Here is a 22,509-nt window from a genome sequence, read left to right as displayed (position 1 = left end):
TAAGTAATCATTGCACACTTTCTGTAAATCCTATAAATCCTATAACTAAATAATCAAATATCACTGTTTGTCTGCAATATGATATATTTAACTGAAATTGCTGCATATATAGATATAAATACATACATATATAGATATAAATACATACATACATATATAGATATAAATACATACATATATAGATATAGATACATACATATATAGATATAGATACATACATATATAGATATAGATACATACATATATAGATATAAATACATACATATAAATACATACATATATAGATATAGATACATATATAGATATAAATACATACATATATAGATATAGATACATATATAGATATAAATACATACATATATAGATATAGATACATATATAGATACAGATACATATAGATATAAATACATATATAGATATAAATACATACATATATAGATATAAATACATATATAGATATAAATACATACATATATAGATATAAATACATATATAAATATATTTATAGATACAGATACATATATAGGCTATGTTGGGCAACAATGGTCTGTGCTCATCGGACAAAGTGCAGTGCTGTTCAGGAAGAAGCTGAAGCTGGTGGATCAGCAGATCTCCGCTGATCATGTCTGAAGCTGACCTTTACATGCAGTATAAGGGCGTCTTTCTGCCCAAAGCTGTGCACACCGAGGAGAGCCTGAGCTTTTACGAGGACTTCACCTTCCGAGAGGATGATATCGTCATTGTAACGTTTCCAAAGTCGGGTGAGTCGCAGAAAGTGTCTGACTTTAGTCTGAGTCTATTCCTCACAGGAGGGCGTTTTTGGATCGATAGTTACATTTACTTTAACCACAGACGCAGAGTTTGACTTAGAAGAATAAAAACAACAACAAAACTTTCATTATTATTATTTTTTTTTTTTTAACTAAACGACTCCTGGGGAGTTAAATGTTTGCAGCTCCAGGCGGCTGAGGTGTGGTGTAATACTGTAACACGAAATAGGTCAAAGTTACATTATTTATAACAACTTGTATTTAGTTTTAGATGTAAACGACGGTGAAAAGGGTTATTGGTGACTTTGTTTCCTCCTGATCAGAGGTTTTGTCATCCCCGGAGGGAACACGAAGCGCTGCGGTTCTGCAGACACGTGATTGCACCGACCAGCGCACCTTCGTATCTGCCGCTGCGGAACTTCGGGTGCGCTCGTATTACGGTCTTTACGGGAACCCAATAAACGCGGCTCAAATACAACCTCCGGGTTTCAAAATAAGGTTAAAACACAAAATAATCATGCAAAACATTAAATAAAGAACTATGTACTATATCCTTATGTTTGTTTATTTGTTTATTTAAAAGGATCCCCATTAGTCTTCGCCATGGGAAGACTATTCTTCCTGGGGTCCACACATAGACATACAAAAGATGATAATATAAAAGATAATAATAATAATAATAATAATAATAATAATAATAATAATAATAATAATATAATAACATGACAATAATAATAATAAAGATGACAATAATCCAACTCAAAAAGGGTGAAAAACCTTCACTGCAATTCCTGAAATAATAAATTGAACCAAAAATAAAAGATTAAGTAACCAACCATCCACATCTTAAGTAGCAATATTTGCTACTATCACCAGATCTGTTCCGCTTATGAACAAGATAGTTTACAACGACTTTATAATATACCCATCCCTCTATTTATAGAAGTATAAATATATATTACATATCATAATATACTCATACTTCTAAACTATATATATACTCATAGCCTACAGAGATTTAGAATATATTTCCAATACATTTATAATATGTATAATATATATACAATTTGCACAATAATCACAATATATACCTCGGACCGATCATAACTTCCTTCTGAACCACAGCCTGCTTCAATCTCCTTTTAAAACCTGACATCTTGTTTATTGCAACTACCGGTATACATGGGGGGAGATGGTTCCAGTGTGTGACTGCTCTATATATTACTGTTTTTTTTCAAAGCATTGGTTGTTTGCATGTTGATCAATTATAAATCTGTACAATAAAATTGGTTGATGGCTGATCTAAGTAAAGAGTATATCCACAAGTTATGAAATGCCCTAACGTAGCCTATGATGTTTGAGACACAGCAAAACCACTACATAATTTCTGACATAACCATCTGATTTGCTTGAGGTACTGATTTTGAGGTAATGTACATATGTATTTTTTCATAGATTTAGTTATAAGACAATTAATAACTAAATAGTTTCTGTTTGTTTTCCTTTTTCTTTTTTAACCAGGCTTTTTAAAATTTTTATTTAATTTTTTTAATTTCCATTTTTTACTTTTATTTTTATCTTTATTTTTTTATTTTTTATTTTATCTTTTCATCTTTATATGGGTGTTTGGTTTCTGGGGTGTTTGATTTGTATATGACAGTGCTGTGTGTGTGAGATGGAGATCTCAATTTCCCCGAGGAAACCTCCCAAAGGGATTCATAAAGTCGTCTGAATCTGAATCTGAAAGGCTGTAAATGTTGTTTTCTGCTCTAAAGTCTGACATTTTAACACGGCTGTCATTGGAAATTGACTTACTTTTGGAAACAGCCCCTGCTGGTCATTTGAAAAAAAAAACTGCACCCTCTCGTACTTCCCTGTTGGCTTCAAAAAGGAAAACCTGAAGTTGATTTAAGAGCTCAGGAAATTAAATGAGCACAGTATATCTGTCCCACAACACATAAAAAACATGCAATTATAAGAAAAGAGTGCACATTATGAAATAAACTCATATTTAATAATACAGCACAGTTTACTGTAGAACTAAAAACAAAACTAGGTGATGTATTTCCAAGGAAACATAGCTTAAATTCCTGTAAAAATTGCTAAAATTAACTGTGAAAAGACACTCACTTGCACAAATTTGCCAGTTATTTGAGATGAAGTGTTTTTGTGTCTGAGCATGCTGGTTTCTGACTGCAGGAACGACTTGGATGCAGGAGATCATCCCTCTGATCCTGAGCGGAGGAGATCCAGCCTCCGTGGAGTCGCTGCCCAACTGGGACCGTGTTCCCTGGCTGGAGGAGACTCGGGCCCGAACCCTGAACCTAGAGGCCCGGCCTTCTCCACGCATATTCACCACACACTTCCACAACCACATGATGCCGCCGTCCTTCTCTGAAGTAAAGCCAAAGGTAAATCCAGCACATGCTGAGCTGTGGCTGTTATATATGCTTTCAGACTCAGAATATTACAAACACCTCGCAGACGGGGCTTTGAAGTCACTGCAAACACAGAGACCATTTTCTAAACTGCACTTCCAACGTACAGTAGTACGCAGTATGTACTACTGTACATACTGGTCCAGTGGAGATTGTCATTACTGGGGTGGAAACATGTATCAAACCAAACAGCTTGAAATTGAGTTTCTAATTTAAATATTTGTCGTCCTTATTGTGTTTATGGACCGGTGTTCAAAGACAGTGATGCGTTAAAGCAGCACTATGTGCAATATTTCACACTCTAGAGACTCTCAGAGATGACTTAAAGCGGCACTATGTAACTTTTCCACCTTAATATCATATTTCTAGAGTCATTGTGATGGTACATCAACTTCCAACAGGTTTAATGAACCTCTGTCATGGTCTGAGGGGTCTGTATCACCTTCACTGGCACTATGTAACTTTGAGGAGCATGGTAGGAACCCTGCCACACTAAAAAACTACACATTTTTACGACTTTGACTGCTTTACGGCATACGTCACTTCCCCCTCCTTCCCAATTCGTAGTCGAGACCAAAGCTGGGCGAAAGCTGGAAATCATGGCCAAAGCAGCGAAAAAAACGAAGAAAATAAAAGTTTTATCGGAGGAGGCGAAAAAAGAAAGCGGGAGAGTAACAAGCTAAATGCCCGGACAAGAATAAACATTGGCCCGGCATTCACTCGCTGGCGTGGTTTTGGTAATTCCAAAATTACTGACAATATCAACAACAGACACATAGAATAATAGTAGTGATCATAAAATTGTGTAATTCGCAATGAGGAAGCTTTATAAAATAATAATACAATTGAATAGAATTACAGCACTAGAGGAAAGAATGCAATGTAAAGAAAATGTATAGAACATTTCTAGTATTTTTCCTGAGAACTGTAAAATTGTGCAGGGCTGATCTGCAAAATATAAGGAATGGGCATTCAGTTATTCACAGGTTCTAACGTATTTTTTTATTTTGTCAGTAAGTATGTTGGACTAGCGTATGAGTTTGTGGTGCATTATCTCACTGAAACAGGACAGGGGGGCGGGGGTGACTTCACTAATGAAACCAAATTGAACTTAAGTGATTTTCAACATCGTCATATTATATTGTTTAGCCAAAAATAGATACATTACCTCTTCGCTATCCATCCTGCAAACAACCGCTGAAAACAGAAAAGTGGTTTTGAAAGTCTGTCCTCTCTTATTTCATTCACTATCAAAACAAATGCACGCGACGGGAGATCAGGATCTTTCCGGCAGTACGCGCTGGTGCTCATGGGAAACTTAGTGTTCTTTCTGGTAAAGCACTACCGCTTTTGTCCAAAGGAGCTGCCAAACTCAACAAAGGCTGAAAGTTACATTGTGCTGCTTTAAAGGAGCTTGAGGCAAGATTGAGGCAGGATTTATGAAAAAAATTCGTATACGTTTTAAGTTTTCTAGTAATAATGTCAGATGAAGCGTTCCAAACCCAAAAGAATGAGCCCTCTAGTGCAGTGGTCCCCAACCTCCGGGCCCCGGCCCGGTACCGGGCCGTGGGTCATCTGGTACCGGGCCGCACAGAAAGAAAAAAAAATTTCTGTAGCCCCGACTGATGATGGATGACTCTCAAACTGATGTTTCACGATGTTTTTATTCCTTGGATGTACAATAAATACACTGCAAACACTGTAAGAGCTATAAAGGAATACAATAAAATAGAGTTAGTCTTTCTACATTCATATAAGTTTCATTTAACTTAAATACAGACCGACGCAGCTGCTCGCTCGGTAATAACAGCTAGAGCCTGATTTATGGTTCCGCGTTACACCTACGCAGAGCTTACGGCGTAGGTTGTGCGTCGCCGTGCAACCTTTCGCCGTAGGCTACGCGGCCGATTTAACGCGGGACCATAAATCAAGCCTACCGCTAACCACAATACATGAGTAACCATGACAACCAAACTCAATATGTACATAAATACAGCATAACATTTGCAAAGAAAACCAATCCTTATCAGGTGCTTTTTGTGTCAGTTGGCCACCACTTTAGCATTCCCGACACTAGTTTAGTCTTTCAGACACACTTTCTACTGCCGTTAAACTTTTACCCTTAAAGTCCGAAGCGCCGGATGTTTACAAGGTCCCGGCGAGACGCCTTCAAGATAAAAGCACTAAATATCGGTCTCCTTAATAAATAAAATAAAAGCCTGGCTTTAAATAACGTTAATGAGACATAAAAACCTAAAAACACATTTATAGAAATACTCATATTAAAGGTAATTTACAATTTCCATTATTTTATTTTTTTATTTTTTTGAAAATTATGTTTTATTATTATTCATTATTATTATTACTATAGAGAAAATACGACAGTTTTTAATGCTGATCTTGTCATTTTATCTAGTTTTTATCAATTACACCTTTAGATTGGGCCGTGAAAATATTGTCAGACATTAAACCGGTCCGCGGTTCAGAAAAGGTTGGGGACCTCTGCTCTAGTGTATCTCTCCTTTGCCTTGAACAGGCTGTGTGATGAAAAATGTGCTGCAATTCGGACTCCGAATTTCCCGCGCTGGGCGGCGGATGTGACGTCAAATGACGCTGCATGTGCGTTCTCCCCGTTCTCCCGTGCCGGCTTCGCTGTTGGCTGCAGTACCCCCAACGGCCGTCGTGGTGAAGGGTGGCGCTAGAGAGTCTCATTTCTTAAAAGGAGCCTCAAGCTCCTTTAAAGGAGACCTATTATGGCATTTAATGTATATTTTAAACAGGCCTTGAATGTCTTAAAAACAATCTAAAGCTTGTTTTTTCTACATAAATCATAAATCCAGCCTGTGGGCCCTGTCACTAGTTTTACCGCTTCTAACCTCTTTTTCTGCGCCTCATTTTTAGGGAAGGGGGGGGTATGATAATGAGGCTCTGTGCTGATTGGCTCCCTGAATGACGTGTAGCAGGGGAGGAGAATAAACCTGCTCCGCCAGAGCAGCCCGAGCCTGTAAATAAATACAACACTGAATTTTCACAAATGGCAACTTTATTGTTAAAAAAATAAAATATGAGTTGTATATAAATAACATTTATGCACTATTTAAGCCGGATCTGCCCGGCGGAGTCTGAACGCTGGCCGCGGAGCCAAGCCAGGCGCCCGGGAGCAGCGCTGCTGGATCAGCGCGCATCACCGCGGCTTTAACCGGGAAATATGACCGGTTCCCACCGGCCGGGACCGCAGGAACCCGCCTGGACTGGTAGCAGGGACTCCCGGGGACCGACCAGCGGAATTTCAGTCGGATCTGCCCGGCGGATGCTGCGCGACGGGCGCCGCAACTCCACGGCGGGCGCACAGATCCGCTCCGGAGCGCATCCGCGGCGCATCGCCCGTTATCGGGGATCAAACCGACAGATTTCGCTGAAAATCTCGAAGGGTGAAGCTGGTCCAGCCTGGGACAGACCCCCGAGGACCCAGCTCCCAAACCACCCGGGAACCTGGATGATTTAACCTGGATCCGACTGGCTGAAGGAAGCGCCGCTCCAGCAGCGGAGAGAGCTGGTTGTGGGTGTGGTTTCAGCAGCGGAGGCTGAACCTATGGAAATGAGCGCCTATGGTGACGTCACCCTAGGCGCAGATTCAGAATGGCTCAAAAAAAGGCCACGTGACACTGGGGACTCAGTCCGGCGGGGGTCAGAGAGCTTGCAGAAATTCATGGTATTTTGTCTCCCCTGTGCTGGCAGGGTGAGGGGAGACCACTTTATATATGTTAAAACAAGAAAAAACGTGTTTTTCATAATAGGTCACCTTTAAGAGGCCATGGTCAAAATGCATGTATAGATAAAATGTTTTTTACATTTACTTTTTATTTCTTTGGTTGTCCTGTCTTAATCTCTGCAGGTGGTCTACGTCATGAGGAACCCCAAAGATGTGTTTACATCCTCGTTTCACTACTTTAGGATGGCGTCCTTCCTCGTGAAGCCGGGTCCACAGAGCGAGTTCCTCGACAAGTTCTTAAATGGACAAGGTGGTTTTCCTGGACGCATGAGTGCTATACGACAATAGATGGACCCTCTCACTGGTTTTAACTCAGTGGTTCATGTGATGGCTTCATACAGTTGGACACATTTGACACATTTGTTGTTTTTTTTTCTGCTTTTAGTGATTTTTGGCTCCTGGTTTGATCACGTTAAAGGTTGGCTGGACGTTGGCGATAAGCAGCGCATGATGTACATCTGCTACGAGGAGCTGGCATCGGTGAGAAATGTTTCCTTCTAAAAACAAGTCAGATATAAAATAAGATAAGATAAGAAATCCTTTAATAGTCCCACAGAGGGGAAATTTCCAGATTACAGCAGCAAGGGGGATAGTGCAAAACACAAGAGGCATCAATATCACACAGTAATAATAATAATAATAATAATAATAAAAAACACTATAAACAGTATATACAATAATAATAATAAGAAGAAGGAGAATAAAGATAGTAATAATAAAAAAATACAAGTATATAAAAAGAATAAAAAGAATAACAGATGGATAATTACAGATGTTATTTACATAATTGCACGTTGCAGAGAATTGTATTGCACATTATTTTCCGGTTTGTATATTTATTGTCAGGTTGTATGTGGTAAATAACGTGAACTTCAGAGCGTGATCGTGTCCCGCTGCAGGACCTGGAAAATTCTGTGACCAGAATCGCTCAGTTCTTGGGGAAGGCCTTGGACGCTGACGTGGTTAAGAAGATAGCAGACCGATGTTTGTTCAAGAACATGAAAAAGAACGACATGTCCAACTACTCGGCAGTTCCTCTAGAAGTTATGGACAGCACAAAGTCTGAATTCCTCAGGAAAGGTACGGTTTAGTAAACTACACCAATGTTGAAATGTGAAGGGTTGTTTCTACGAGACGACGGCACGCACAACTAACACTAAACTGCATTGGTGGACACAAGTTAAACAGTTTTCATTGGAAGAAACATTTGGACGCATTTTCTTCAACTAAATCACAAAATCTTTTGTGTGTTTTCAGGAATAGCAGGAGACTGGAAAAACCAGCTAACAGAAGCAGAGGCGGCGCGTTTTGACTCCGTTTACAAAGACAAAATGAAAGATGTCAAATATAAATTTGCATGGGATTAAAGTCAGATTAAACACGAGATTAAAGGAGGCATATTTCAGGATCCTCGGCTGAACCTGTAATTGAGAGAATCAAGAAACGATGCAGCAGTAATAGACTAAATAAATGAACCAACCATCGGCCACATGACCTGTTGGTTGCATAAAACTTTATTTCTACTTGAATAACTACTTTTTCACATAGACCCGGGTGGGTTTAAATAGCTTTTTAAAAAATCTTAATAAATGTAATAATCATTTAATAACTGCATATTGTATTTACTCTGGTTATCTTTGTCTGATATTAAAATGTGTTTGATGAACTCAAGCATGTAAAAGCAAAAACAGAAGTAAGCTGTGAGTAGATAAACTATTTCTCATGTTTATGCACCTGAGACCGAAGCAAATGTGAACTAACTTACATTAAACCGAGACTGAATTCCTTTCACGGCAGATGTTTGCTTTTCCTAAATGTTTTGCATGAACGGAGCAAAACGAGAAATTCAAACAGGGAGCATTGTTTCTGCAGAGAAATACACCGGCACACACCTCTGCTGGGTCCTAAAACACTTCAAGAAGGATGATTTTAGTACTGTTTGAGTGTGTAAGTTTGTTTGTTTTAAAAATGAATAATCTGCTTAGTCTGCCTTTAAATAAAGAATGACCCTCCTGCTAGAAGCAGCTGCTAATGCTAGCGCTAACAGTTTATCTTGTTTGAATTGAATCCAGCTTATTTTGTTAGTTCAATGAACTTACACAACAGTTTCAGCTTTGAAAAGTGGATGTTGAACCCTGTGATTAAAGAGAGATACAACACAAGCCCCTTCTACACGGCAGTTGCATTTTATTTTATTTTATTTACTTCTTTTTCTTGTTCTGGAGATTTTTCTTACTCCAGAGGGGAACATTGTTGAAAATCTCTGCATTATGTAATAATATTTGGCAATACGCTACACATTTCCAATGTTATGCTGATGACACTCTTAGTTATTAGTAATTATTATTAATTAATTATTAATTATTAATTATTATTATTAATTATTAGTAAATTAGTTATTTTTTTAGCAGGATTTCTCCTTGAATTCATGTAAAAAAAAAAAAACAAGTTTCTAGGTCTGCATAACCAAATTTAAGAAAATCATGTTTGAGTTGGATCTAAATTTGTCCTAGGAACTGACTACTATAGTTCACTTTTATCACTTCATCCAAAATGCTGCAATTTGTCAAGTGTATTTATTGTTCTTTCCTGAAACACAGCCATACACACCTAAGATGATAAAGTCTTAATTATCAGGCTTCTTTTTTGTCCTAGTAATTATCTGTATGATCATAGGACGAATCTCAAACAACCTCAAACTGACAACACTGACGTCATCGGCAGGGTGGTGCTGCCCTCTGCTGGAAATCAAGTGCAATACACATCTTTGATGCATTTTCTCTGCTCTCCTTAAAGGCTGGAGTGGAAATTCTTGTCTAATTTGTTTTCGGTTCATCATTTTCTGAGGGAAGTGGAAAATAAAAATAGAAATAAAAATAAATAGCAATACTGAAGTAAAGTTATCTTCCGCAAGCATTTTGCATGACTCTTACATTTTTATTTACATGTGTATCAGATTTCATTTTGATTTTTCCATCTAAAGATGCATTTTTTAAAATGTTATTTAATTTTAAGCAAAATCTTGTCTTAATGATGCAATCAGACTGCTGAGTAAAGTCTTGTACAACAGGAAGCAGGAAGGATGTATGCAGCACCACTTCATGCACTTTGTTCTGCACTGATGCACCCATCGCGCTTGAACTTTAGGATAAATCTGGACTCATCACACCATCTCAGCTTCTTAACTGCTCCAGAGTCCAAACTGTATTTACCTTCTCAAATGGGAAACTAACGTCACACATCATGAATGACCCAGAGAGACTTTGATTGGTTCACCAGAATAAGCAAACAAGTACCTTTCAGGATTCACTGCGGGTTGCTTATCGTCAGGGGTTGGATTTGAACATGTCATATACATGACGTGTCATAATTAAATTCAGATTGATTTATGGCATCAAAAACTCCCAGAAACATGGGAGAAGAAGTGGAGGTGGTGGAGGAGCATAGATACCTATAGGCCCTTCAGCTTTTGTGGCATTATGTTGATCATCTGAGTCTGTTGTGGGGAGTTTGCAGTCATCTGCTGGGGGAACAGCATTAAAAAAAAAAAACCCAACTTAAACTGATGAAAAAATGGCTCTGTTTAGGGGAATTTAGAGCTGATTGCTCAAAGAAGGATGTTTCATAAAATGAAAAACATAGTCAAACTCATAGAGTCTCAGAGTAATCAATCACTGTGCAATAATAATAATAATAATAATAATTATTATTATTATAATTATAATCACAATCATATGCTGTAACAATGCACATTTCAATAACCATGTCTACCTCATACTGCTGCACCTTTCACTTTTTTTAAATGTATATATGTTAATAAGAGCCATTTGTCTATTTACTATACAGTGAGGGTAATAACCAGAGTCAAATTCTCTGTCTGGCATGTTCTGATTTATTTTTTTACAAAAAACCAACATAACATGAAGCACCAATGAACAAAACAAAAACAAAACAACAACGAACACGCTAAATAACATTGAAACTAACCGAACCATTAACACAAACAGAAGAAGAGCATTAAACACAGTGACTTAAAAAAAACAACAAAAAACTCCACAAACTGATGAAAGAATAGGCTCTGTTTTGTCTTTAGAGTTGATTGTTCAAAGAATTATGTTTTATAAAATTCAAAACATAGAGACACACTCATATAGTCTCAGAGTAATCAATCACTGTAAAATAATATAATAATGATAATAACCACAATCATATGCTGTAACAATGTACCTTTAATTAACCATGTCTACCTCATACTGCTGCACCTTTCACTTTAAAAAAAAAATGTATATAAGTTAATAAGAGCCATTGGTCTATTTACTGTAGGGGAGAGTGGGGTAAGTAGTGCCATTTTTTACTTGAAGTGCCTTTAAAGCAAGGGGATTACAGCAAAGCCTCCAACTAAAATTGGAACACATAGTTTAGGATGTTGTGCATCTCTGGGAACTTTGAACTTTGAATCTAAAGTAAACTGTATGAGAAATATAGCTTTTGAAAAAAAAGTGGTTTTGTGGCACAAATTGCCCCCAGCGTGGGATAAGTTGTGCCGTTACAGAAAATACACTGGGGTAAATTGTGCCATTGGCAAAACATATAATTTAAATCTCACAAACAATGATACTATATAAAAGCAAAATAAATTCAATACAAAATTGCTTATTTATGGTTTATTTAACATTTTTGTCAGGGTGCGGTTGGAGTAGGACCCATATGCAGGAGACCAGGAGGCAGGAGTTCCAAAAATAGTGATTTATTGTACTTAAATCAAGGAAAAGTGCTGCTTAGCAGGATTGCAAAACAAAACAGCCTAAACTTAAGCCAAAAAACCAAAACATGACATGACACATGGAGGTAGAAACAGTAGGGGAGAGCGGGGTAATTTGTGCCAAGGGGCAAGTTGTTCCACCCCTGTTATCTAGAAAACCATAGAAGAAATTGGTCATATGATCACATATTTTGGACAGGCATCCATTTCAATCATCCTGCAAAGAAGGGAGACACATAGCTTGAGAGATAAGCACATTTAAGTTAAAAAAACAATATGCCCACCAAAGTAAAATTTCTATGAACAAGGTTTTTTTGATTGCAGTGTTCGAACAATTATAGACAACTTAGAAAACAGGTCACACATGTTTTGGTGCTTTAGTAAACTACACCATAAATCTATAGCATGATATTAACTTAAAATAGCTAGGGGATGGATTTTCTTCCAAAGGGTGGGGTTGGGGTAATTTGTGCCAAAGGGCCTGGGACAGACAGATCCTTGTCACCATCATCATCGTCATCATCGTCATCATCATCATCATCATCATCATCATCATCATCATCGTCATCATCATCATCATCATCATCAGCATCAGCATCAGCATCATCATCATCATCATCATCATCATCATCATCATCAGCATCAGCATCAGCATCATCATCATCACTCTGGACATCTGAGCTCTCATAATCAGTGCCATCGCTCAGTGGTATCGGAAAGTAACTCTCTGAGCTACTGGAGAGCTCTTTCTCTGGGTGTGCTTTTCTTCAAGCTTTTCAGAGCCCTATTTAGTAAATTATCATAAGTGCCAGTGGCACAATTTACCCCAGGCCTTTTGGCACAAATTACCCTGTGAACCACGTGACCGCTCTGGCGGCGAGAACAAAAGTTGTCGCCACTCTGTTTTATCACTGCTCTGGTTCAAACTTGGCCAATAAACCTGATTCTGATTCTGATGGACAGCCAGTCAGAGTAAACTGATGGTTACAACAAAATTGACTTAAAAACCCATTGTTTGTCACCGAAAATAAAAAGTAACAAACTATAGGAATTGACTGGAATAGATAAATATGGTTTATTATTTAAATACACTAAAAACATTTTTCTTTGTTTTTCATTCAGAAAATAGCTGGCATTTCCTACCGCACGACGACGCGTGAACGCATCACTACTAGCTCCGTCGCTCGCTAAAAACATTTACAGTCGTTGATGAATTTCGCGTCCAAAATGATAATTATGGACACGATCGGGAGACTCCTCAGCAGCAAAGCTGCGATGCTTTCCTCGCCAATGCATCTGCCTAAATTACTCACGACAGATGCGAAGTTATGTCGCTGTAATTCAGCTGTAATTGTTTATTAAGGTTAGCCGCAGCAGCAGCCGCAGCAGCCGCGGGGAGGATGCTGAATGAAGAAAAGAAACGCAATAAAAGAGGCGAAATGAAAGGTAGCCAGAGAGTTTCACACCGTTGAAGTGTTAATATCACCTATCCAGTTAAATACTTCCCACCTGTTTGAAAGTTTAGACATTTCATGTTATTTACTTTGGCTACACGTGTCACCTTTATTTACAGTTTTATTGTTTCTGCTAATTACGACGATATTTGAATGTCTTTAAACGTCGCACTGTAAAACCAAACGCTTTATTATTCTGCACTGTGGTTGTACTTACTGTGTTATGTTTGTTATCATTAGGTGATGTTTCTGAGACTCACTTTGGTTCAACAGGTTACAAAAACCTTCTGCACATGAATGTTTTTGACTGAGTAATGACTAAGTAATGAAAGTGGCATCATTGAAATGCCCTTCCCTTGCTTGACTTTCAAAGGTTAAAGTTACTGTCACTTGCTCCGTTTTTTTGGACCGACTAGTTGTCCGTTTGAATAGATTCCGGGTTCAGTTCAGGAATAAATACGGGTTGAAAGAGGAGTTATACTAGACGCTACTGGAGATTGTTTTAACCTTCGTCTGTTGTAAGGGTCGCCACCGACCCGTTCTTAGGTTTTAAATTAATAAAACTACCACAAAAATGCGTAGTTTTATAAATTATATAATTTATTATAAAATGCTCTGGTTGAAATTGTTACCTTTTACTTTTTTTCCATTTCCTTGAAGTAAATGGGTCGAAATTTACCCATAACACCATAGATGTTACTATAGTTAATAATATTAAAATGAAACAAATGTATTTAAGAGATATGTTCTAATACCTCTCAGTAATAGCCAGGTAACACAACAACCTTTTATTTATTCATATGATTCTCTTGAGGCTCATTTTACCAGTTTTTAAAATTGAAATTAAGGGCTATACTGACAAAAAAAAGCCCAGAGTCCCATACCAAAAATATTAAAACCAATATTTTCATGGATAAGGAAGCCTAACAATGTAACCAAATAGATGAGAAACAAATTGGATGATGGAGAATTGCTTTTAGTGTATTTTAGAGATAATTTAAAACACGGGTCAAAACCGACCCGTTAACATCGAAGATGGTAACAGAAAGCTAACACCAGACAAAGGTTAAATAAATCTTTTCTGTTTACACAAAATTGGTGCCAATCATTCAATAAGCCCCGCCCCTTTTAATGACGCGACTCAGTTCCATCGAGTTGACCTCGAGGTAAGCCCCGCCCCCCCGTGGTTACTGTTGCTAAGCGACAATCCTAAGGGTACCGTTTAGATTTTTATTATGGTGACAGTTTGTGCTAAAACTTTGTCCCAAGATGCTTTTTTCAGATACAAAATGACCACATTTCATTAAGTAGGACCTACATATGACTAAAAATCTCAAAATAGTTACTGTTGGTGTTGGTAATAAGGTTAGGCGAGGGTTTGAAGATGCTTAATTTAACTGTTCATAGAAGACATCCAGGGTCAACACTTTTCATACACAGTCAGGGTAAGATTACATTAATTTTCTTTCAATAACTTTTGAATGTGAATGAACTTTTTGGAGAGTTATAACTTGAGATCTACTGTGCTACAAACTGCAGCTGGATACATAACACTACATTTATAACATTTAGGCAAGGCAAGACAAGTTTATTTGTGTAGCACAATTCAACACAAGGTAATTCAAAGTGCTTTACATTGACATTAAAAGCAGCAAGACGCAATTAAACAGTAAATAAAAAATAAAATAAAATAAAATGATAAGAAAAGAGGTAAAATAATAAAAAGCACAAGTTGTTTAAAAGTAAGGGCAGTAGAGTACAGCAGAAGTATTTAATTTAGGAGTACGCTTCAGTAAACAGTAATGTTTTAGGCCTGATTTAAAGGATCTACAGTTGGAGCAGACCTCAGGTCTACAGGAAGTTTGTTCCACCGGTGAGGAGCAGAATAACTGAACGCTGCCTCACTTTGCTTGGTTCTGGTTCTTGGGAACCACAACAAACCAGATCCAGATGAACCTCAGGGGTCTGGGAGCTTCATAGGAACTAACAGATCCAGCATGTATTTTGGTCAAGGTTCAAGGTGTTTATTTGTCACACAGAATGTACAAGTACATGCATTGTGAAAAGCTTATGCTGGGTCGTGCTCCACAATACATAGTTAAAACAGTAGTAATAAAATGCTAGTCTAAGAGAAAAAAAAACGTTTAAAAGAACTAAAATCAGCGTACAAGGCCGTCAAATCATAGTGTTCATTGTTCATTTGTGTTTGTTCAGCAGTATGACCGACTGTGGAATAAAACTGTTCTTCAGTCTGCTAGTCTTGGCCTTAATTGACTGATGTCCAAGACCATTCAGGTCTTTGTAGACCAGCAGTAAGATTTTAAACTCTATCCTTTGACTCACTGGAAGCCAGTGTAGTGATTTCATGACCGGTGTAATGTGGTCCAGTTTCCTGGTGTTTGTAAGGACTCTGGTGGCAGCGTTCTGGATCAGCTGCAGCTGCCTGATAGATTTCTTGTTAAGGCCTGTAAAGATGCCATTGCAATAATCCAACCTACTGAAAATGAATGCATGAATAAGTTTTTCAATGTCTTGTTTAGACAGAAACACCTTAATTCTAGCAATGTTTTTCAGGTGGTAGTAGGCAGATTTAGTGAAAAACTATAGATGGCTGTTGAGGTTCAGGTCTGAGTCAGTAATTACACCCAGATTTCTGGCTTGATTTGTAGCTATGGAGCCAAAGTGAGCGCTGATCTTATCCCTTTCATTTTTAGGGCCAAAAATGCTAATTTACGTGGAATACCTGGAATCAGTACTACAAGTACCTCACACTCATTGTTTTAATTTTTTGGTCATAAACTCCATTAAAAGATGCCAGTTCAGGATCTTCCAGGGTTTTTTTATGAAGCTGAAAAAGCTACAGATGTCCAAGCTCCGGTCCCTGTGGAACTGATGCTCTGTCTACAGCTATTGGTTCATCTGCGTTTGAGGGGCGGGTCTTACCGAGAGGTCATTATCATTGTTTAGGAAGGTAACCAATAACAGCAGAGTGACTGACCGATAGGGGCTGGCTCCAAAAGTTTTTGAGTTTGATTAGAGTAAAACAACTCTATAGAGGTGCTGAATCAGTGAGAATTGGAATCAAAACGGCAGAGTATGGGAGCTTTAACCTCAGATCCTGTACCAAGAGTAAAGGAGATATGATATAGATGTCTGTCAAGTCATAAGTATGTTTTTATTAGCGCCATCTTCTTTATCATTTTATGTGTATATAAGCAGAAAACTCACAGATGCTGCTGCCATGAACAGTTGTATTCAAAAGTTTGCCATTTACCAAAAAATATGCACTTTTTCCGTAAATGTCTGACACTAATCTACCATTTCTTTCTAAGGTTCTTGAAAAGTTTGTTTTTATACAGCTAGACGCATTTTTAAATGTGAACGCTGTCCTTGATGAACTTGAATCTGGTTTTAGATCTCATCATAGCTCTGAATTGGTACTGCTAACGATATTGCCTTTCCTGTAGATGCCTGAAAAACCTGTTGTGCCGGTGTTTGCCACTCCAACTGTGGCTTTCGACATTATGCCATCCTTTTTTCTACAGTAATACGCAGGTATTCATGCTAGTTAAGTGGTTAAACTTTTATTTAGCAGGTAGGAGTTTCTCTGTGATGATGGGTGACATCTGGTCACCATAGGCTCCTCTCTCTTGCAGGTACCATGGGGTTCAAATCTTGACCCTGTCCTCTTCTCTTTATTCTTGACACTTTTAGGGGCAGAAATTGGACACCTTCTGGTTTCTTTAAAGAGATAAACAAATAAATGTTGATTGTGCTATTGATTAATGCCAGACTCTGAAGTTGAGGAACTTTAGATGTAGACTGTATAAAACAAGCCACCAGCCTCGGAGATTTTTATTCTACGGTTGTTCCCAAAGTCAAAAATTGACAAACTCTTGGTTAGCATTTTGTAGAATTGCCTTTAAACTTTAAATATTTTGGAAAGCCATCCACAAGCTTACAATACCGTCATCCATCCTGCGGTGCAGCAAACCCACCATGACGCCACCGTGCCTCACAGTTGTGGTATTCAGAGGCCTGCAAGTTTCCCTCTTTTTCCTCCAAAGATAACAATGGTCATTATGACAACTGTCAGGTTTTAGTCTCATCACACTACAGGACACATCTTTTTTTTTTTTTATTACCTTGTCTGCACACATAATAATGGTTGATACCATGCCGGTAAAAACCTAGCCGGTAGAAACCCTCGCTGGCGGTGGGTTTCCTCCCACCCTCTTCTCCCCTCTGTGGGGTTGCTGGTAACATGGAGGCACACGTTGAGCACTGGAAATCTGCAACAAAAAGCACAAACGAAACACAAAACCGACACGGAGCCGACCAAAACACGAGCAGCATTCGACCCAAATCTCGAGATGGACCGGGAGAGCAGCACTCTCCCGGTCGTGGAGGCTGACGAGGGCAGCCCATAAGACGTCTCGGTTGAGGCAAACTGGCTCAAAGTTCTCGTGTGTTGTGTACGGGAGATCTGCAAAAATGATCAAAGTCGTGCGCATCTTATCAGTGCATTAAACTGTATGTCCTAATGCAGTGGTGCCGCCAGCCGGAATCCTGTACACACTGTGCGTACAATTTTTGTGGGTCCACCGTTTGATGTTACCATGACAGACCAGAGGCTGAGTGGACTTGGAGTTTGACGAAACAGGGAAGCGCAGACTTCGCTTCAAATAGGCAAGAACATCATTATTTAATTTAATGACTATTCTGATCATTTTGGTGGAGCCACATCTGGCTGGGGTTTGTATTGTAGCATAGGCTATCTGCTAGTTGAAACGTGTGGTCGGTTAACCTATCTGAGTTTTATGGTGCTTTTATGCTGTTTTCATAGTTCATGCTTTATGGTACTGTACTTTTTTTTTTTTCTACTTTTTTGTAGGTGCGCCGACACCTTAATGTTTAGCTGTGTTTTCATCTGTGTTTCTGGTGCGCCGACACCATAATTTTTATGTTTGCATCTATGTGGAGGTGCGCATAATAATGTCACCATATCTGTAGTGTGCCATATGCACGTTATCCAATTTTTCACTGCAAAGTTTTGTTTGAGGAAAAAATATCTTTGAAATACTTATTGCACTCTGAATAGCCAACCAATCTATCCTCTACCTCAGGGGTTTCCAAAGTCGGTCCTCGAGGGCCGGTGTCCTGCATGTTTTAGTTGTTTCCCTGCATCAACACACCTGATTCTAATTAACGGTCGTCACCACCTTGTCATCAAAGTCTGGATAGTTCTGTTGATGCTCCTTGTATCACGGTTTGATAAAAAAGGGACACATCTAAAACATGCAGGACACCGGCCCCCGAGGACCGACTTTGGACACCCCTGCTCTACCTAATGGATAGTGGAATATTCAGGCCGAGTAGGACCATGAAATTAGCCGTATAGAGCAGTGGACGGACTGTTTCTGTGCCTACTACGAAATTGAATCCTGGTGCCGCCACTGTTCTAATGATTTATAAAGCATAGGACAGCGGTGGATGCTAATAATTTCCCAAATTATTGATATTGGAATGCGTTTTATCACACAATAGCTTACCGTGAACAGCTGCTGAAAAAACATGAGCCCTTGACAACAAACGCTCTCCTTCTCTTTTGGCATCAAGACGCAGTTGCTGCACAGACACCATCGATTTTGTCCCACTCTCGCCTCATCCCGTCTTTCTTGGTCTTCATCTGCTCGTTTTGAGATATGTTTTCAGTGTTGTCCTCCTCCTTGACCTTGCGCTCGGGTTCAAATTGAAATGGCTGAACTCTGGATTATCTCGTTGAACAGTCACAACAGTGTTCGGGGGCCAGCAGGTGCAACCGACTGACGTCACTACCCAGAGTGCATTGCGATGTAAACAACAATGGCGACCTACGAGTTAAATTATATTTTCAAATTTTATAAAAACGAAGACATCAAAAAGGTTTTTTATATCACATTGTTATAATTGATACCAACATTTATATTTTAAGTCCTACATGTCTTAATAGCCAGGGTTCCCTTTAAACAAAGTGACTATAAGGGTGCTAGCTGTAACTCAGTCAAAATAGCTTTTCCACGCAAAGGTTCAGAAATATCCTTGGGACCTGTTTTTCTTAGTTTATAATAACGATAATAAGTCACATAAACATTCCTTTCTTTAATAGAGATGAGGAAATACGACATAATGAAGTGTAAAAATGTAGTTACACCAGTTTAAATACCAGAGGAGTTTGTGAAGTGGATGTATTCTGGCGCAAACAGCCAAACACTTGTTGAGAAACCTACAGAGTTGTTATAGATTATTATGACCTCATAGTGACCTGGGTTTTATTTCCTTAGGTTCTGTTTTTGTTTTTATCAGTGAAGGAGGAGCTGAACATTGAAATCAGGTCACATGGTCTATTGCACACCAGCTAAGGAAAGCCAGGAATTTGAAACTCAAAGCCAACAGTCTCCTAAACCCCTCCTCTTTTGTTTTCCTTCTGTTACATCATCAGACCAGTTTTGATTATCTTGTAAATACTGAGTCACGATCAATGTTGTACGGTGCAGAAAAGCAGGTATTTATACTAATTTAGAGGCATCCTGCTTGTTGAAAGACTGCACAGCTCCAGCGCGTCCAGCTGCTTCTCTTTTCTTTGTGGGTGCTTGACATTTCCTCACCTTCCATCAAGCTGTGTGGTGAGGCCTCACCCTTTCCTGGAAAGTGAGACTTTAATCCGAGGTTGACCGTCAGCCACAGGCTTGAGTGGACATGTGAGCTAAGTTTCAGTTTCGTTTCTCTGTGAGTTTTCTGAGAGTGACACACAGCAGTGGGGTAGGAAAGGGGAGGGGCAGCATATAAACCAGAAGAGGAAGGTTTCTGGTTCAGGTACAATACGAGCTGCTGACGGAGATAAACCAAACACCTTGCTATTTAAAAGAAAAGGTAGGATATTCTTCCTTACTTTTCTTTTTTTTTTTCAACAAGCTGGGGTAATATGTTAGTGTAAACTACTTTGGTCACTGCTTAAATGGTGAATTTGGTGAAGGGGAAGGGTTTTTGTTTAAACAATCCTGTGATTTAATATTGCACATGAAGTTTTGGTCATAACTGATATGGATGTTGATTAGGAGAGACTGAGTTCACTGTACAGTCCGAACACTGGGCATTATTTTGAATCTTAAAGGACCATCCACACACACAAAGAAGACAACAATTACAAGCATAACAATATAAGTTGTGTTTGAAAACCTGTTACAGCCGTACGTTGCACAAAGACAGAAAATGAAAACCAGAAGTGAGAGTTTAAGATCGTTCAAAGAGGATACAGAAATCACTCTGTTATGAAAGCTGCTGTCTTTTGATAATCATTTTGGGTTCAATTTTAGTTAGTTTTTTTTTTTTTTTAATTATTCTTCAAATCACTTCCTATGAAATTCAAAACATGCCATTTGCCTTTGCCAATGTGGTTATTTGTAAATGTTAACGTGAAGCCCTGCAACTCGAAGGTGGTTGGATTGATCGCTAGTCCCATTATGTGTCATTAAGTGTTACACCCAGATTGTCCATGCAAATTTTACTGGAATGGTAAAAGGTTAAAGCAACAGCGCATATATACACACATATACACAGCCACAAAAACATATACATACACACACACACAGCCACAAAGACATGTACACACACACATGCACGCATACACACGCATAGACATACACACTGGCTTGTTCACCTGCATGCTTGCTCTGTAGTTTTTGACGTGTGCCTCCGTGTGTTCCTGCTTCCTGGATTGGCAGTGGATGTCGCCACACACGCAACAGCGCATCACCTGCTACGTAACAGCGTTGTGTAATTATGTAAATATGTAATCACGAAAGGTTTGGGTTTATTTGTGTTTGTGAGTTCATCATCCCAAAGACAGAGGAACAGTATGAACATGTATCAGACCAAAAAGCTCTAGTTATTCCCAAACAGAGATATTTATGTCGTGTTGGGAGGGATCTTTGTCAGATTTTACTTTCAGTTTTGGCTCTGTTTATTTTTGACTGATATTTTAATTCACTAGAGCCACATCTAGTAGGTTTTATAAGGTACATCAGACATTAAATATATGTGTCTGTTCCTTCTTATCACCAAGTGTTTTGCTTATGTTCATGCAGAAATTATGGAAAAAAAATACAGTTAAGGGATCCAAAGGGTTCACACACTTCCAGACCTTATTAAACTACAGGTAACTGCTTTTTCTGTATGCACTAATGTTTGTCTACTTTCCCCCTGTTAGCATTACGGAAGATGGAGCAGGTTCTCCAGAACGTGGTTGCCATGGTGAAGGAGCACCCAGAGGGGATCCCACTGAAAAAACTATCCCAGTTCTACAACCAGACGTATCACAGCAACCTGAGTTGTCGTGACCTGACATTCGACTCCCTGGCCAGCTTAGTAGCATCTCAAAGGGATTTGGTCGTGGAGGGGCAACTGGTGTTTCACAAGGACCACCGTCGTCAATGTCAGGCCGACGCTGAAGACGGGGCGTCCGCAAAACCAGCAGCGTACAGCAAAGAGACAGAGAGCGTTCTCAGAAAGGTCGTCTCCATGGTGAAGGAGCATCCGGACGGAATTCCTCTGAAGACGGTGACGATAGCGTTTAGTCAGAAATACCGCCGAAACCTGAGCCTCGCTGCCGTGGGGTTCAAGACCGTCTCCTGCCTGGTGGAAGCTTTGAAAGAAGATTTAGTGGTGAAAGGGGAAACGGTGCTGCACAAGATTTACCTGAACGAAAAGCAGCTTCCAGGTGAAACAGCAGCAAAAGCCACAGAGGACCACAGGCCTGCAACACCTGAGTTTGCCACTTGGCCCCGGCAGGAAACAAGCCTCCACAGACTGGGAGGAGCGAGTCTTCTCAGCTCCCCTCTGATATCCTCGGCCTCTTCATTCTCCAGCCACTATCTTACTGGTAACCCGCTCGTTGCCGCAGCCCAGCCAGCTGAACAACTGACCCAAGAGCAGCTGTACAAGAGGATAATAGAGGTTAGTTACAGTGTTGATCCTAAACAAAAATGTGTAAAAATCTACATAAAACCTGCTTTCATAAGTCTTAAAAGGCTTTGGTGTGTAGGTGCTGGTAATAAAACGCATCTGATTAATTGAGCTGAACTAAATGTCTATAAAAGCAAAGGCTTTGGCAGTTTGCTGGTCTGGAGTATATAGATTTATGTTAACACAATACCAAGGAAGAAAGACATCAGTAATGACCCGAGAGAAGTTCATAAGGTCAACACCAAACAACTTCAGGGCCTCTTATGCTCAGCATTCGAGACCGATGGAGCCTTCTGTCTGTATCCTGCAT

At 39.1% G+C, this 22,509-nt stretch overlaps 2 protein-coding genes across 3 annotated transcripts in view; both read left to right on the top strand.

Annotated features, from left to right (window-relative positions):
• Window positions 1–580: 580 nt before the first annotated feature.
• LOC133419189 (sulfotransferase 2B1-like) lies at window positions 581–8,769 on the top strand. The gene is given in 6 exon segments (XM_061708222.1): window positions 581–761; window positions 2,970–3,181; window positions 7,104–7,230; window positions 7,366–7,487; window positions 7,880–8,060; window positions 8,238–8,769. Coding segments are annotated over 6 exon segments (891 nt in total). The 5' UTR covers window positions 581–622; the 3' UTR covers window positions 8,348–8,769.
• Window positions 8,770–12,920: 4,151 nt separating this feature from the next.
• wu:fj29h11 (uncharacterized) overlaps window positions 12,921–22,509 on the top strand; it is a 67,054-nt gene continuing 57,465 nt past the window's right edge. For both annotated transcript variants that reach the window (XM_061708156.1, XM_061708157.1), the window contains exons 1-2: window positions 12,921–13,188; window positions 21,445–22,190. In XM_061708156.1, coding sequence (XP_061564140.1) covers window positions 13,143–13,188; window positions 21,445–22,190 — 792 coding nt within the window. In that variant the 5' untranslated portion in view covers window positions 12,921–13,142. The remainder of the gene's footprint in view (window positions 13,189–21,444; window positions 22,191–22,509) is intronic.

This window comes from Cololabis saira, chromosome 19 (genome assembly GCF_033807715.1).
Source record: "Cololabis saira isolate AMF1-May2022 chromosome 19, fColSai1.1, whole genome shotgun sequence".
NCBI lineage: Eukaryota > Metazoa > Chordata > Actinopteri > Beloniformes > Belonidae > Cololabis > Cololabis saira.
This window is presented reverse-complemented; position numbering and strand designations above follow the sequence as displayed.